Source organism: Equus quagga, chromosome 22, assembly GCF_021613505.1.
Source record: "Equus quagga isolate Etosha38 chromosome 22, UCLA_HA_Equagga_1.0, whole genome shotgun sequence".
Classification (NCBI taxonomy): Eukaryota; Metazoa; Chordata; class Mammalia; order Perissodactyla; family Equidae; genus Equus; species Equus quagga.
Genome location: NC_060288.1, coordinates 18,822,596 through 18,841,332, shown reverse-complemented (window position 1 = coordinate 18,841,332; position 18,737 = coordinate 18,822,596). Strand labels below are relative to the sequence as shown.

At 34.7% G+C, this 18,737-nt stretch overlaps 1 protein-coding gene across 1 annotated transcript in view; it reads right to left on the bottom strand.

Moving 5' to 3' along the window:
- The window catches only part of MICU3 (mitochondrial calcium uptake family member 3), a 100,101-nt gene that overhangs the window by 24,247 nt on the left and 57,117 nt on the right, over window positions 1-18,737 (bottom strand). The window contains exons 7-9 of the mRNA XM_046648796.1: window positions 16,075-16,146; window positions 11,929-11,967; window positions 1,318-1,413 (exon numbers count right to left, since the gene is read on the bottom strand). Coding sequence (XP_046504752.1) covers window positions 1,318-1,413; window positions 11,929-11,967; window positions 16,075-16,146 — 207 coding nt within the window. The remainder of the gene's footprint in view (window positions 1-1,317; window positions 1,414-11,928; window positions 11,968-16,074; window positions 16,147-18,737) is intronic.

Here is an 18,737-nt window from a genome sequence, read left to right as displayed (position 1 = left end):
GAGATTAAAAACAGGTTGGAGGCTGGGAGAGATGACAGTGATGTGACTGATAATTTGAAGCTGGGCCACAGCTGGCTTGTAGGGATTTAGGGACTCTACAGGTTGGTGTCCCCAGTTGCTCTTACTTTTAGGCAGTGACTACTGTGTGCCTGCATAAATGATTACAAAAGCACTTCTAAAATATCTGTAAATGGAACATCTATTACCACTTTATGCCTAAAACTGGTTCAAATTTAAAAGGTAACTTTAAACAGTTAATTGCTGGTCATAATCACATCATATATATGTATCACCAACAGATTAGAGGTAGGACAAAATGCTTGCTTTGTTTTGGGATTTTAAAATTGAGTGCAAGTGACAAAATTAACATCTCCAAGTGTTTGCCCTAGACTAGAGGTGTCTATTGAATGACACTGCATATACGCATAACAGAAGGCACATTTGATTTCAGTTTACTTCCCAGCATATTTTTAGATGTAATTTTTAAAAGTCAAACTTTAGAAAAAGAAATGAGAAGCCAACTTTAAAGACAAAAAGATACTGAAAAATGTACCTTAGTTTTTACTGAAATAGGAAACACAGAACAGTGTTTACTCCACAAGACACAGCCCATCTTTGGAAATGACAAATCCCTATTAACGGTGGCGTAATGAGAGTGGGGTGGTGGGAGCTGTCCACCTGACGGCAGCAATAAGGGGCGTGTCTCTAGGGAACTCAACAGCAGTAAGGAGTAAGGGTCAATCTGCTTTTAAGTTTCCATGCACTGGCAATCCTCAACAAGGTCAAGGTGAAATATTCCTCCCTTCCTTGACTGACTGCTCCTAGCACACCTCCCCCAAGCCCTACTCTTAGTAAGGCACTCACTATCAGTATTAGAAATTTAGTTGTTTAAATCTACCCATAGCTCTAAGGCATTAACTATCTTTACCAAGTTAAAAGTTTCAGTACTTCATATAAAATTGCAAATTATTAGGTTTAAAAAATTCAGTGAAACTACAAAATAGTATTTCCAAATTTCCTAAAAGTGATCTCTAAGTAAAAAATAACAGTATTTCCTTTTAACCAAGTTGTAAAGTCATGTTTTCTATAAGAAGCAAGTTGATTTAATACAGACTATTACAGGTGAGCTTGCAGCCCCTGCCAGCACAGCTGACATATTTAAATATACCACTTATATAAAGGAATTATTACTTTATTGGAGAAAAGGGAAAATATAAAATATATTTTTGACTTCATCACTGTGACTCTAAAATGAAATGAGAACTAGATTAACAAAATGGTAAATAGTACAAGGACCTGGTGGAGGTTTAATTATACCTCTGCGAGGTCTGAAAAGAGTGCTTGGCTTGTGTTACGCCTCAGTGTATCCCAATAGCTTCTGGAGACAAGTTCCTCAGCATCTGTTTTAAGTACCTGCAGGAGTTTTAAGAAGCACAACTGAAATCTAAAGAACAGTCACAAAGAACGACAATTTATACACTTTAAATCTCTTCTAGTCAACCTTGAAAAGAAAAGAAAACACATTAACTTACCTGTTTTGTTTTCTGCTGCACACAACAGTATCATATTACACTGCTAGTAAACCCAGGGTAATTTCAAAGGTGTAATGGTATACAACCAATGTTTCCAAGTACAATGTGGCTTTGTCAAAAAGAATCACATTATCCACCCCCTCCCGCCATGCCCTTCTCCTGAAACATGTGTAACCTCTAAGAAAGTGTGAAATAAAAATTTTACTCCCACCTCATGTGAAGTGAATTCACTGGGAGAAGATTTTTGGTCATTTTGTAGCAACCTATAAAAATCATGCTTAATTTAAAAATGAATTATCGTTGGCTAGGATATATTGCGTTAGTGCATCAAAGAATCAAAATGACCACATCCATACTTTAGAGAAACAAAATTTAAACTAATCCAAAACTTGTCAAAAAGAAATATGCCAGTTTAAGTCAAACCACTCAAAGCTACTCAGTGATTTGCTAAGTGTGCCTATTGTGAACAGATAATGTACTTTATAATCCATTACAAGGACAGAACACTAGCTCCCATCTCAGTACTGGCTAGTGAGAAGAAGGCGATATGAAGATTAAGAGGTGTAGTCTAATCTTCAGATGAAAACGTAGAACCACAAGCTTAACTTGGGTCTCACAAACAAAATAAGTAAATGCCATTTCTGTGAGGATTTATCAGGGAAGATTTCATAGTTTCTCAGTCTCGGCTGTTGTAAGAAAATGCTGCATGATGTACTGAGGAGTGTCTGGCTGATGATGAGAGAACTTTTATTTTGTGTGTGTGTTAATTTCTAAAAGTGCCACCAATAAAATTATAATGCATCTGGGAATTATTTCAAAGGTCTAAGTTTTAATTGATTATTATTAAGCAGAAACACTGTTTACTGCCATATTTTAATAAAATGTTAATAGGAAAGTGTTACTTGGCAGGAATCGCTTATACAACATAGACATATTTATTACCATGAGTGCAAATGTAGCAATATGACAGAGAATCTGCTCGTCATCCCCTTTAGTAATAAATAAGCTTTAATTAAGCAGTTATGTAAGGTAAATAAGTAGAACTAGCTAACTGGAACTAACACAGTTCATTTTCTTTTATATAGGTGTGGTAGAACCTCAATAAGTGGTAGTTAGATTAAATACTCTGCAAATATTACCTAAATATTTTTATTGTGAGTATATTTTTTAACTGTAACTTAGAAGGCCAGTATATGATAAACAAATGGACTGTTAAACCTATCAAACTGGAAAATCAGGCTTACTACACTATTATTACGAGGGTAACAGGAACGATTCGCTTTGTGAAGCCATGTCTCATCCCTACTTCCAAACACTGGTCATCGTCGCACACGCAGACACACATATGCACGCACCCACGCACGCCCACACACACACGCTGATGACATTAGAAAAATATTCACAACGTGTTAAGGGATAAAATTAGTTTAACAAACTATATCGAAAAAGATCTCTATAGAAAAAATATATTTTCTGAGAGTAGAAAAGAAGTAAATATACTAAAATATACTTATTATCTCTGAATGATAGGATTAGGGTTTTAAAATTTTCTTCTTTTTGCTTTCCCATATTTTAAAATATTTTAAGAATGTATACTTATCTATCAGGATAATATACAACTTTTTAAAATAAAAAAATTTTATTTAGAACATAACAGCTTAATAGTCCCCTCTTGCAGAAGCTTTCCAACTCACCATTTAGCTCCAAAGATTAAGTTATGATAGAATATATAGCTGAATTGTTGTAACTGGCTATGTATATATTTTTTAAATCTTACATAGTCTTTTAAATTATAATGTTCTTGAGGGAAGAGCCAATACTCTCACAGCAGCTACTGTCATTCCTTGTAGTAAGTATATGATATAGAATCAACAGAAAAAATAGCTAATATAGCAGTGATTTCCCGGGCACAGTCATAGGTTCCTACATATGTGTCTGTTCAGGAGCCAGTATTTAACTTTTTAATTAATGACTTGGATGATAAAATTAAGAGTAAATTTTCAGAACATTCAAAACTAGCAGAAAACTTTAATACTAGAGAAATATAATAGGATATTTAAAATAAGCTTAAAGTAGCCATGAAAATCAGGAAGATTTTAAGAGCAAGAAATGCAAAGCAAATACAAAATCAGAATATATGAGTATAGGCTAAGGAAAGACTGATAGGGGAAAATGCCCAAATATAACTGAGCATTGTAATGGTTATGAAACAGATTATTATGATGCTTTGATATGTAAATAACAGGAAACTTTGCAAAGACTTCCTGAAGCCTTCCCAGTGTCTTTGATTACTATGTGAATTTTAGGCCTCCTCATCAGAGCGTTAGGTAGACCTTCATTAAAAGACATAAAAGAAGACACAGTTCAGAAGAACTTCAAAAACAGATGGCATAGGGGCTGGCCTGGTGGTGCAGTGGTTAAGTTCGCAAGTTCCACTTCGGCAGCCCAGGGTTCCCCAGTTTGGATCCAGGGTATGGACCTATGCACCACTTGTCAAGCCATGCTGTGGCAGGCATCCCACATATAAAGTAGAAGAAGATGGGCACGGATGTTAGCTCAGGGCCAGTCTTCCTCAGCAAAAAGAGGAGGATTGGTGACAGACGTTAGCTCAGGGCTAATATTACTCAAAAAAAGAAATTGATTAATTAAAAAAATAAAAAATCATAGATGGCAAAGGCAAAATGATGTCCCAATGTACTGTACCTGTAAGTCTGATATATTTTTTCCCTAAGTTTAGAGTCTGCTGTTAGTAGAACTTCCTTAAACTTTGCAGTTTTGGTCAAGAATTTACCTAATGCCTTTTTGGTTGAGGCAAAACAGGCTCCTATTCAAGGCATTCTATGAGGGAGGTAAGGAGGGAGGGAGGGAAGGAAGGAAGGAAGAAGGAAGGGAGGGAGGGAGGAAAGGTGGGAGGGAGGAAGGGAGCAAGGGAGGAAGGGAGCAAGGGAGGAAGGGAAGAAGACAGGAAGGGAGGAAGGGAGGAAGGGAGGAAGGAAGGAAGGAGCTATCATCTGAAAAATTCATATATTGAAATCCTAACCCTCAAGGTGATGGTATTAGGAGGAGGTGGGGCCTTTGGGAGGTGATTAGGTCACCAGGGTAGAGCTTTCATAGGAGGGATTAGTGCCCCTATAAAAGAGGCTCAGGAGAGCTCCCTTGCCCCCTTCCACCAAGTGAGGACACACTGAAAAGGTATGTCTATGAACCCAGAAGTAGGCTCTCATCAGCCACCACACTGAATCTGTCACTCTACCATCTTGGACTTCCCAGCTTCCACAACTGTGAGAAATGTTTGTTCTTTATAAGCCACCCAGTTTATGGTATTTTTGTTATAGCAGCCCAAATAGACTAAGACAGAAGGAAGGAAGGAAGGAAGGAAGGAAGGAAGGAAATAAAAGAAGGGAGAAAGGAAGAAAAAAAGAAGTTAGGAAAAAATAAGACTGATTTAGAGATGGGAATATATCCCTGCGGTATGCAGAATAATGGCTCCCTCAAGTTATCCATGTCCAGACAGGCAAATACCCTATATAAAGTTCAGGTCTGCAAAAGGTTATACTCAGAGATTAGGCAAATTAGGGAAAAAACCCCAAAGTGGCAGCCCACAGAATCAGACAGTAAACTTTCTTTACTTTTAGTGATATGTAAAAAACACACACACAAAATGTAAACAAACTGTATCTTCATAATCTGTGCCACTGTGACAACTGTGGCCTGAAAAATTAAATCTGAGAATTGTAATTTAAAGTTACACAGGACTGCAGTTCCTCCCAGTATACCATAGGATCAGACACTCACATTCCTCCTGAGAAAAACACACCCTTAACCCAGTCCTTAAAGAATCCCCAGAGATGCAGTCCAACAAATACATGCTCACAATACAAAATTACTAAACACAAAAGAACACAAGCCTCCAATTAGTGAGAACCAGCGGAAACAAGAAAAAGTAGATCTAGACCTGCAGACTTCAGATATTGACGTCATTAGATATAGAATACAAAATAAGTTTAATAAGTTTAAAGAATATGAAGCCGTAATTGAAAGGAAAGGATTTTTCAGGAAGAACAGACTACCAAAAATTACTAGGCTGATTAGGAAAAGAACCAAATAAAACTTCTAGAAATTAAAAATGGAACCACTAAAATTTAGTATCATATTATATATAGCTAAAGGGAGAATTAGTGAACTGGCAGATAATATGAAAAAATTTATACAGGATGCAATATGAAAAGATAAAAATATGGCAAATCATTAAAGAGAAGTTATGTGACATAGGAAAGACCATAAAAATCTATGAAAGTTCCAGAAAGTATTAACAGAGAAAATGGGAAACAGAAAATATTCAGAGACTTACTGGCAGTGAATATTTAAGAATTAATGAAAGAAAACAATCCTCATATTTGAGGAGCCAAATAAATTCATGATACATAACAGCAAAAACAGAGATACACTGTAGTAAAATTGTAGAATACCAAAAGTAAACAGAATCATAAAAGTAGTCAGAAAGAAAACAGATTACCTACAACGGAATAATAATTAGACTCGGAGCTGACTTTTCAATTTCGATGATAGAAACTGGAAGACTAGAAAAATACCATCACTTTTTGAAAGTAAATGTCAATTCACACTAATATATCTAGTAAAATTATCTTTCAAAATAGGGGCATACATACATGTATCGAATTATTGTGTTGTCTACTTGAAACTAATTTAATGTTATATGTTAATTATATCTAAGTTTAAAAAATAATTAAAGATAAAAGTAAAAATAAACAAATTCATAGAAACAGAACAGACTGGTGGTTGCCAGAGGCAGGTGGGGGTGGGGAAATGATTAAAAGCTACAAACTTCCAGTTGTAAGTCCTGGGGATGTAGGTACAGCATGGTGACTATAACAATACTGTATTGTATACTGGAAGTTGCTAAGGGAGTAGATCTTAAAAGTTCTTATCACAAGAAAAAAATATGTAACTATTTAAGGTGATGGATGTTAACTAAACTTATTGTGGTAATCATTTTGCAATATATACATATGTCAAATTATGCTGGACACTTTAAACTGAAACAATGTTATATGTCAATTATATCTCAATAAAACTGGAAAAAAATAAGGTAAAAATAAAGATACTTTCAGAAAGAGGGCTTTTTAAAAAACATTTACCAGAAGACCCTCACTTTAGATACACTGTGAGCAGAAAATTATGAGATTTAAGAAGGGTGAGATTAAAGAGGGAATTAGTGAGTAAAGATGGCAAATACATAAGTAATTCTAAACAAACACTGATGGTATACCTTAAGTCTAATTTGTGGGATTAAAATAAAAGACAAAGGCAAACAATGTGCAATTTCAAGTACCCATGCCAGGAGGGAAATAAAACATATCAAAACACTTTAAGACTTTAAGGAAGAAAGTAAAGATATGGCCTAATCTAAGACTTCATTATTTTAAGTATACCTATTAAAATGTCAAGAATAACTACACAACAAAATAGAAATATAGTGACTGTCTTCTAAACTAATATAGAGAAAATAAAAAGAGGAAAAATAAACTTAAGTTAATGCAGAAGAAGGTAAGAAAGGAGAAAAGAACAGTATATAGAATGACTAAAATATATCCAAATAAATTAGTAATCACAGTAATGTAAATTGACTGAATTTTCCAATTAAAAAGCACAGATTATCAACCCAGATTAAAAGAAACCAATAAAATACACAAGATATGCTTTTAAAAAAGACACATGTAAAGTATAAGGAAAGAGAAAGGTTGGAAAAGATATACCAGGCTTCTATTAATGACAGGCTAGTAAATAGCACCAATCTTCTCACTGAGAATAACTGAAAAAGCTGGACAAAACATAAAATAGATATTACCTTCCTCAAAGCATTTTAAAGACATTATTTGCCTTTGGTAATGTGTTGACATTTGTACCGATACAAAAGCAATGGTGGGTAAAATTGCTGGAGCCTTAGTACAAGGACAGCAGTGGCACCAAAGACCAAAGTCATTACATTCTTGAGAAGTCATTACATTCAGAAGTCATTCCACATACCCACCTTAAAAAAAAAAGATTCACTTAAGAATGTACTTGCCGAAGAATAAAACTTACAACTGTGTTAAATGGACCTTTGAGCACACATCCTTTTAATATCTGGTGTGATGAAACTGGAAGCATGCACACAGCACTTCTCCTGCCTACTGAAGTTCTATGGGTGTCTTGAGAAAAAACATTTGTGTGATGCTTTGTGCCACAAGGTGAATTAGCCACCGTTTTCATGAAGCATCATTGTTACTTGAAAGAACAACTGACAGACAAACTATGGGTATTTAGACTTTGCTATTTGGCAGACATTTTTTTGAAAATGAACCAAGTGAGCCTGCCATTTCAAGGGAAACAAACGATAGTATTTGTTGCCAAAATAACATATTGCAACAGACTGAATGCAGAAGCACCTATGAGAAACCATTAGGTGAGATATTAAAGAGGTTTGCAAAGAATGTAAAATACCACACTCCTCGCTACATTTTTAAAGTTATTTTTCATAAAAACTTGTTTAACATTATTTTTAAATGGATTAATACTTTTAAATTTCTCAGTTTTAATTTCTAATATAATAAATATACATAGATAAAACCAACATAAACAAAAGCTCTTTGGGGTCTTCAATAATGTAAAGCGGTCCTGAGATGGAAATGTTGAGAACTGTTGCTTATAGCAATAAAAGTGAATGAACTAGGACTAGATACAACAATATAATATGATCCCATTTACACAAAGTACAAAAATGGGTAAAACTATATTGTTTAGGATGCATAGACAGGTGGTAAAACCACAAGGCAAAGCAAAGAAGTGATTTACACAAGAGTTATGATTGTGGATATCTTTTGGAGGAGAAGGCGGGGATTATGATCGGAGAGACATATGAAGGGGCTTCCAGGGGCATGGCAACGTTGTATTTCTTGATCTGTGTGGTGGTTGAACTTTTATTATTATTTATTTCATTTTATACACACATTTTATTTGTAGTAAATTTCTGAACTAAAATATATTTAGAAAATCAGGGAAGCTTCATCATCACTAGAGGAAAAAGTAGAAAATAAAAAAGAAAGTAATACAAAATATTAATAAAAATAAAGGTGGTATGGGGGGCCAGCTCGGTGGCGTAGTGGTTGAGTTCACGTGCTCTGCTTTGGTGGCCTGGGGTTCACAGGTTTGGATCCTGTGGGCAATCTATACACACTTGTCAAGCCATGCTGTGGCTGCATCCCACATAGAAAATGGAGGAAGACTGGCATGAATGTTAGCTCAGGGACAATTTTCCTCAAGTAAAAAGAGGAAGGTTGGCAAGAGATGTTAACTCAGGGCCAATATTCCTCACCAAAAAAATATATATATAAGTAAATAAATAAAGGTGGTATATTTATTCTGACAACTAAAATAGATTTTAAGGAAAAAACATAACTAGAGCTATAGGGATAGTATAATAACAGAAGATTCATTTCACTAAGAAAATGTAAGTAATCTATATTCCCATACAGGCAATAACAATACTTCAAAATATATAAAATAAAAAACAGCAGAATTACAAGTAGAAATTAATAATCATCATAATGTGTAATTTAACATATTAATTGAGAGATCAAGCAGACAGCAACATTACTGACAGAGATTTAAAACACATAATTAACATGTTTGGTCATATATATGTATGTATATGTGACCCACACATATATATGATAAACACACACATACATACATATATATATACACAGCAACCCTGTACCCCAAATTGGAGACTACACATTCTTTTCAAATACAGATCATTTACGAATACTGACATTGTTTTAGCCCATAAAACAAGTCTCAGCACATGTCAAAAATTGTATAAAAACTGGTACACTTTCTGGCTACAATGGAATTAGGGTAATTAAGATAACCTTTTAAAAACTTTAAAAAAGTCATAAAAGGCATGTCAAAGTCAAATATACTTGACTTTTGCATTATTTATTCTTTCAAATGTTTTATATTTCTTTCCATTATTGTGGTAAGATAATCAAGTGTTGAGTATATAAGAAATATGAAAACAATCAGGGTGGTTTGGAACAGAAAAGGTTATAAAGTAACTATCTTCATGGATACAAAGGAGTACGCTCAACCTTACACTGCAGCAAAAAATACTTCCTCAGAACAGACGCAAAGTCTACTGTAGGAATGATTAAATTTTGGAACAGGCTACTAGGGGGGCCACAGAATCTCTCTTCCTAGTAACAGTCAAGAGGGGCCCCGTCTTTCCTGAAGGAACTTCTTCCTTAAGGTAGAATCCTAGGTTAAGTTCAGCTACATGAACTGTACTCAAATCAGATACTTTATCACTCCAGTTGATCTACAATTCTGGAAACTAACAGATAACTGCCAGTTAACTTATAACATTATACTACTATATTTGTGCAATACACAAATCAAGGATATTTCATATAAATTTTTAGGTTATCTGATTTTTTTTCTAATTTTAAATGAATTTTTCTTGTTTGCTTACATTTTTTTTAAAAATAATCATTCCTTTCTGAACAAAAATTTTTCTATCATAGGAAAAATAAAGTCAGTTTATATAACCAACTAAACTCCTAAGGAAATTGAAAAATCATGAAGCCCATTTAAGACTGTGGATAAAAATGACATCAAGTTACATCACTTTAAAATATGTATTTTATATTCTTAGATGTAAGAAAAGATGCCTTCAGTAAAATAAATAATAGAAATAAAAGTATATATTACCACAATAAAATGTAAAATCATAAATTTACTTTCCTATTAAATAAGCAAGCATAATATGAGTGAAATAATGCAATTCAAATCTGCTTCTCAACATTATTCTCTTAATGTCTACTCGAGTGACTGTAATTTGTATACATGGCTTAAACTAGAACTATATTAGTACCCATTTCTTTTTCACAATATTACTCTGAAATGTATTTTTTTAAAAAACACAGTCATCTATATGAAAATTACATATGAGTTTAAAGGAAAAATATAAAGTGCCATGGTTGGAAAAATGGCTCATGCAATAACAGATTAGAAAAATAAATAATAAAGTCATAACTATTATTAAGTTTCACAGGGCATATTACATTAAAATCTGTGAGATTTTCATCATACGCATTCTTTCAAAGTTTTGAAATGATTGACAGATGAATCTTTTAAAAGGTTTAAGAAAATGGTTGATTTTATTTAATGGAAAACAGTAGCGAATTTTGTAGAAAAAATTTAAAGTATCTTGTTAGGGATCAAAACAATTAGTCAGTCATAAAAGTCCCATGGACTTGGCTTGTTCTCCAGCCCATTCGAGGCCCATTCCTTGTGATTTAGGCAAGATATCTTAGGTTTATTTTATGCTGAATCAGCCCCCGGTGGACATTCAAATCTAGAACACAGTGAGTTTCAGTGGTTTGGAATTTGGACGAACTCGCCACAGAGGAGGTAGCACACCTGCTTTTAGCGTGGTACACTAACTGGAACACTTCCAGCAGGCTAATGCTGAGTCAGTCACCCCAAATTCAAGGGCTTCTCTCAGGTGGAATCTGCATAACTTGAGGGATCCTTCTAAGTGACTTAAGGATCATTGGGGAAATTAAATGAACTGCGCATGTTTACATTCAAAAGGGGCCAGAGCCTGCTCTCAGTTGTTTAGCAGCTGGGCTAACCAACAAGCTCTGACCTTCCAGGAGAAGAGAAAGAAGAAGAAAGCGTACATTTGGAAGATCATTTGCAGGAACTCCCAACTTTTTCCAGAAAAAGAAGAGTATGAAAGTTATAATCTTCTTTGAGAAATAAAATGATACATTGATACACTAAACATATCAAGTGTCATCTTATACTAGACTTTTTGTGTAGACCATAGGCAGTAGGCAGGCATCAAAGGTTTTAGAATAAATTTGGGAGAAATACTGAAAAGTCTATCCATTACAGAAAAGACTATATATCCAATGAGGGTCTACCCAGTGAGAAAAAACAGTATATAAGATGGATAGATCTACTTCTTAAAATACCTGTGTTTTGTAGGAGCACAACCTAAGAATCTGCTCCATAATCTGTATTTAACTCTTCAAATACCAATGGAAAATATAAAATTTCAATTATGCTACCAGAGTTTTTGTTTGTTGTTCACTCACCTTTCCCTTATTTTAATCTAAAGTTAAAGATATACAATTGGTCTGTAAATTTTAGTCTTCTCATAAATCTAGGAAGGAAATAAAAAATTTTGGCTTGGTTGCACCTTATTATATTCATTAATTCCTAAACATTCTTAATAGCAGATATAGCCTTATTTAAAGAAATAACATTATCAAGTATAACAGGTGAGGGCTATTTACATAAAGAACATTTAAAGTATTGTACATACACTATTAGTAGGAGAATGGTATCCATAAAGTTGAACACGCTGACATAGAGCACAAAGGGCCAAATGAAGTGTCACATTTCAGAATGAACCCAAGTATAGCAAAAGAAAAAAAGAAAAAGACGACAAAATAATCAATTAGGAAGGGCAAATCATTATGCTATATTCTATATAGAGCACACACATAATACAAGTGGGATAAATGTTAAAGATGAGTAGCAAAGTTTTTAAAATCTCATATAATTAAACACTAAATGAATTTGTGCTCATTTCAACTATTTTCATTGCCACCTTCTGATAGAACTATTGCTTTGAGTAGAACATGTTCCTCAAAGTATGAGGTTTTATTCAGACACACTTCAGGAATTCTACATATGACGGGAAAAATCCAGATGTAGTGGCATGGCGGTGGAAATGGCATGAGAGACCTACAGTGGAATCCTGTTCTACTCTTAATAGTGCTGTGACCTTAGGCAAGTTAACGAACCTCTCTGAGATGGTTTTCTCATCTGTAAGACAGTTATGATACTTACCTGGGAGAAATGTCATGAGGACTAAATGGGAGTAACATTTATAATGGATATAGCACAGAGCTTAGCACATAATAAATGTCCCATGAAATGTTATGTTTGTTTCTCTCTTCCCTTCTGAAGCATACTTGGTTTTATTTTGGTATGTAAGTATTTTTAAATTTAGTTTTGATTTGGGTATGTAAATATTCAGTTCAAAGCAGCTGCGTGGTTCCACTAATGAAAACAGAACTTTAAGTTTTACAATTAGCTAACTTTTTTGAGTGTTTATTATATGTCACATACTGTTAAGTGGCTACATGTTTTAGCTCATTTAACCCCCATAACAATCACATGTGGTCATCACTCCTATTATTCCCATTGTACAAATGAAGAAACTGAGGCACAGAGAGGTTAAGGACTTTGTTCAAGGACACGTAGGTAATGAATGTCAGAGCTAATATTCAAACCCTGCAAATCCGGCTCCTGAGTCTGTGTTATACTGTCTTTCTAATGTAATCCACATATTTTCACTATAAGCTAAATTTCAATTGCCTCAAAACTCAAAAATCTCATAAGTTCAGATCTGCGTTATTTAAAATGTGACGACTATTAAGTTCCCATTAGTTATCATTATCATTAAACATGGTAACAAATATTTGTAGAGGGCTGCGTTGTTGTAGAGTGCTGTTTAGTTCAAAGGTTGTACTAAAGATTATTTCTGAATTGTTGTAAGGAATAGTTCTGATAGCTAAATTATATAAATAGGATTTCAGAAGCACTAATTAAACTATGTAAGATAAATACCTCTGAGGTAATGGAGAACAAGGACTTTAGTAAGCATTCCTTTACATATAAACAAGCTATGTATTAGCTGTAAGTTACTTATTTTTTTAACATTTTATTTTTCCTTTTTCTCCCCAAAGCCCCCTGGTACATAGCTGTATACTTTTAGTTGTGGGTCCTTCTAGTTGTGGCATGTGAGATGCTGCCTCAGCATGGCTTGATGAGCAGTGCCATGTCCACGCCCAGGATCCGAACCGGCGAAACCCTGGGCCGCCGAAGTAGAGTGTGTGAACCCAACCACTCGGCTACTGGGCCGGCCCCAGTTGTAAGTTATTTTTATCTGTTCTTTAAAAGAAGTCTCCTTCCCCATATATTTGCCTGAGAATGCTTCACTAACCTATATGCATATAAAATAATTTAGGGTATGCTGATATAACTTAGATTTCATAATTCAGATAGACTTTCTCTAATCAATCTAAGTTAATGAAGTTTTATTATATCACTATTATGAACTTATTTAAATTAAATCAGTATTAATTTACTTTACCTGGGCTGCAATGAAGCTCAGAGCCAAGTTTGTGCTGACACTGTAGCTTTTCCCAATGTGGGTTGTCTGCTATTATTTCTCCCTTTCCTTTCTCCCTTTGTTATTTGACTTACGTATTTTAGTAAATGTTAATACTTAGAATAGTATTGTATTTTTACCGGAAGATCCATAAGTCCTTTCTGGAAGTAGTACAAATGAACAAATACATAAAACAGTTAAATTTCTATCCGCTGAAATACTATCTACTTTATCACTGAGCTATATCAAAAGATTCGTTAACATAATTCAACCTCCTAAAAAATACTTTATTAACAACTTACCTATCCAGTCAATTATAGTTAATCTATCAAAAGTAAAATAATTGTTTTTTCTTTCAATATATTATATTATCTACAGAAAACAAAATTTATGATGGTATTTAATTCTCTAGTGTTATTTGTTAATACTCTAAAAAACTGCATTTATGGGGCTAATTCATATAGGATTTATTGATCACAATCTGAAAACCATGAGACCTGAATTACAGAACTCTTTTTTTTTAACTCTTTTTTTTTTTTTTTTTTGGAGGAAGATTAGCCCTGAGCTAACATCTACCGCCAATACTCCTCTTTTTGCTGAGGAAGACTGGCCCTGAGCTAACATCCGTGCCCATCTTCCTCTACTTCATATGTGGGATGCCTGCCACAGCGTGGCTTGCCAAGCAGTGCGTAGGTCCACACCTGGGATCAGAACTGGCGAACCCTGGGCCGCTGAAGCAGAAGGTGTGAACTTAACTGCTGTGCCACCTAGCGGGCCCCAAGAACTCTTTTTGTTTGTTTGTTTGTTTGGTAAGGAAGATTGGGCCTGAACTAAAATCTGTGTCAAACCTCCTCTATTTTAAATGTGGGGATGCCGCCACAGCATGGCTTGATGAGCAGTGTGTAGATCCTCACCCAGGATCCGAACCTGAGAACCCCAGGACGCCGAAGTGGAGCGTGCACACTTAACCACTATGCCACTGGTCCAGCCCTCTAAACTAGAGAACTCTCAACGTCCCTTTTAATACTTGGCTAACACTATAATCAGCTGTTTGAATTTTTAAGAGTTTCTTCCATAAGCCTTGTCAATTAACATATTTGGAGGTGGTTCTACAAATACTGATGATAACTATATCATAAATATCCCATGAAATAATATTTATTTCATAATCCAGATAATCTACTTTTATTAATATAAATATAAATACACACTTCATAGATCTATTGGGGTTGAATATGGCACCCACTTGCTACGGATAATTCGTGATTTAAAAAATACTTATAATACATCCTTATAACAATGAGAAGAATAAAAACTGGTGCAACTCCCAGTTAATTATTTGAATTCCAAATAGACCAATTAAACTACTGCATGGGGTCACCAATTTATAAATGAAACAATTATCATTTAAGTGCCAACAAAATTCACCGTGTTTCTGCTATCTAAGTACCAGATGAAGAAACATGCTATCACGGGTGAAAGTGCAGATTTTGGAGCTGGCCAGCCCTCGGTTCAGATCTTGACTTTGCCATTTAACAGTTATGTAATTTTGGATAAGATACTTAACCTTTCCAACTATCCAGCTAACCTTTCCAACTCTGTTTCCTTCATCTATAATTAGAGATAATAAGAGAACTGTCAGGTAGATTAAATGAGAAAACACATGCAAAGCACCTAGCATAGTGCTGATAGTAAGGCCTCAGTAATTGTTATTTTTATTATGTGAACCTGGAATGTGGTCAGGCTGAAACACTTGGGACAAGCAAAATGAAAACTGGTAGGAAAATGGAAGGAAACGTTGCTTATCTCTACCTTCAGAATTAGATGAAAACTTACTCATCCCAGAGGAAGAATCTATGGCGTATATTTCTGAGAAAGCAAAAAACATAATTTCTTGTTTTTGCTTCAACATTCATTTTGTTATAGTATCACTAAATTCATTCACGTGTATACTTAAATCTTTGCAATTCACCTTTAAATTTTTACATGCATAATGATCTGTATTAATCTATTATATAAAATACCCTTCAAATCTCACAAACAACAAGAATATGGATGAAAATGATTTAATGAATGTGATTATGGATACAGATGTTTAATATCAATATTTGATATAAATATTGATATTGATGCATATAAATACTGAAGCAATTTTTGTGCATAACGACTTCAGAAAGTTTTTAAGAAAGAGATAGCTCCAAAGTTACAGACTTTAAGTACTGTTTCTCAACATGAATAAAACAATTCTTACCTAGAAAACCCACCTGAAACTACTATCATTATTCTTACCAGCATTGCACGCTTTTCTTCATCTCCTTTAGTTTCTCTCTTTTCATTTTTTTTCCTGAATATCTCTTGAAGCTGAAAAGGAAATCAATCAAGAATCAAATATCCAACAAGAAAACAGCTTCATCCATCGAGAACATTAAGACTACTTATATTAAGAAAATACAGATATATTTTCTGACACCAATTTTTTTTTCTCCTGAGAAAAAGAAAATACATCCTTTGATACTGGCAACCCATAGTGAAGTTAAATGTACAAAATCATAGTTTTACTTTATCTCTAAGACTCAAAGACATGGGGTCTGTGGTGCACACACAAAAAGAGATGAAGCCTTCTGGGGTATAAAGAACATTGGAATAGAACCAGGGACTCTGGATTTGAGCCCATCTTCTGTCACACACTAATTTTATGATGGCGGACAGGTCACTCACGCCCCGCTGGGCTCCAATTTGCTCATCTATGAAATGAAGGTGGACTAGAAGACCTCTAAGGTCTCTTTCAGGTAACTGAGCACTGTGGTGGGAGCATGGGCCCTGCATGTGTAACGCCTTGAGCAAGCTACTCTAATTATTTAAAGCTTGTTTTCCATATCAGCAATAAGGAGATAATTCCTTACCTTACAGGAATACTTTTTTTCTCCACCTTTATTGAAATATTATTGACAGGTCTTAAAAGAATGCTGTGCAGAGGAAATATTACAAGTAATTACTTAGCACGTTGCCTGTCACATAATGACTTAACATATGTTAGCTATAAGTATAAATGGTATTTTTCCTCTTTAAAATCCTATTTTACAAATGGAAGCCTAATCCTACCTCTATCTCAGTTTTCTGAGGAGGTCATTGCTCTCATCTACGTAATTTGAACAGCAGTCTCAACCCTTCATTTCATTTTGTATGGCAATAGTTGAAAGTCAAATAAAATGTATTACCTCCTAAGATATGTAGTAACAACTAAAAATACAATAAAAATACAAATGATTTTATTACCATCAATTTCTTTGCACATTTTTTCTTACTGAAAAGAGTTTTTAAAAAAGGAAAGGTTAATAATCACTTTATAAACAGGCAGGAGAATCACAGATTTTAGACCCCCACAAATAACTTAGCCCAACTCCACCTCCTGCTTTCAGGAACTCTTTCTGTTTACAAACAAACAAAAAACATCCCATGTGAGGCAGCAGTATGGCCACTGCTAAGAGTAAACCACAGTTTGAAAGCGAGGGCAGCTTTAATAAGAGCATAGAGTGGTAACAAATAGAAGTTCTACACGAATATTTTTACTTTCCATCTCCACAGACAATATTCTAAAAGACATCTATATAAAAGCAGCTATTAACAGACTGAGTTCCAATAGACAGTTTATTGAAAATTATTTAGATTACTAGGTCCATCCTCAAAGTCCTAAAATACAGTTGTACACTGTCATAACAAAACTATATTAAACGAAATCTGTCCATTTTAGGATGTTGGGAACATTTCTCTATGTGTTGCAATGAAACTGAAAACTCTCACCTCCCCATTATCCTGAAAAACACTAAAATGAGGGACCCTTCATGGTCCCAGCTCCCATGGCTTGGCTCAGGGACTGTACCTGGGTAAGGGCTACACGGCTGTCAGATTAAGCCTTTTGATAGATCCCAGTAAAAGGCTGTTTGCTTCCTTTTGAATGGCTACTAATTAGCTTTTGATGAGGATTTTTATGCCTTCTCTCTTCTACCACAGAAAAGAATGATTTCATAGTTTTTCTTCCGTGTTCCAACCTCCGAAGAAAATACTAAGCTGTTTAACAGGTTTTCTGAGGGATTTTCTTTTTATTGAAGTATAGTTGACATACAATATCAAATTAGTTTCAGGTGTACAGCATAGTGATTCAACATTTATATACATTACCAATGATCATCACAAGTCTAGTTACTATCTGTCACCATACAAAGTTATTATTGACTGTATTCTCTATGCTGTACATCTAAGGGAGTTTTAATGGCTTGTTACAAGAGAAAAATAGAAAGTAAAATGGCTATTTATAGGCCATCTTTCCCTTTTATTTTTACTAGGAGAGCATAAGTAAATATAGAATTGAATATAAATGCTAAGAGTAGACCTTGTTTCTGTAAGGAATAAATTAATGTTAATCTCCACCTCGGAAAAAAAACAGAACAGGCATTTTGCCGCAAAAGTAGAAGCAGGATACATGAGTAAAAAGAAACAAAAATTCTGGAAGGGGGGCAGGGGTAAGATGAGTGAGCAGCTGATGATGTTGCCAGACCAGCACCCACACTGGACCAATCAGGTGAGCACGATCAAAGGACAAATACCTAAGAACAATCGTACTCCTCCCACTTTAGATCAGCCCTTGGTCAAAGACAGGAGAAGGGAAATGGAAAATGGGGACAAGACTAGGGGGACAACACAAGGTGGTAATGAGTGGGAGAGGAAAGGAAAAAGGAAAATCATAAATCCTATAATGAGAAGGAAGGGAAGCTCCTGTGGCAAAAAGTTGTGACTGGGTGGCTGATATTACGAGACTGAGTATTAACTGGGCATATCTAATGCCTCAGGATTACCTGCTACCCACCCAATGGAAAATACTTAACACACTTCAAATTTCCAGAAAATGTGGAAACAACTAGAATCATCTTTATACACTGAATATAATTTACATT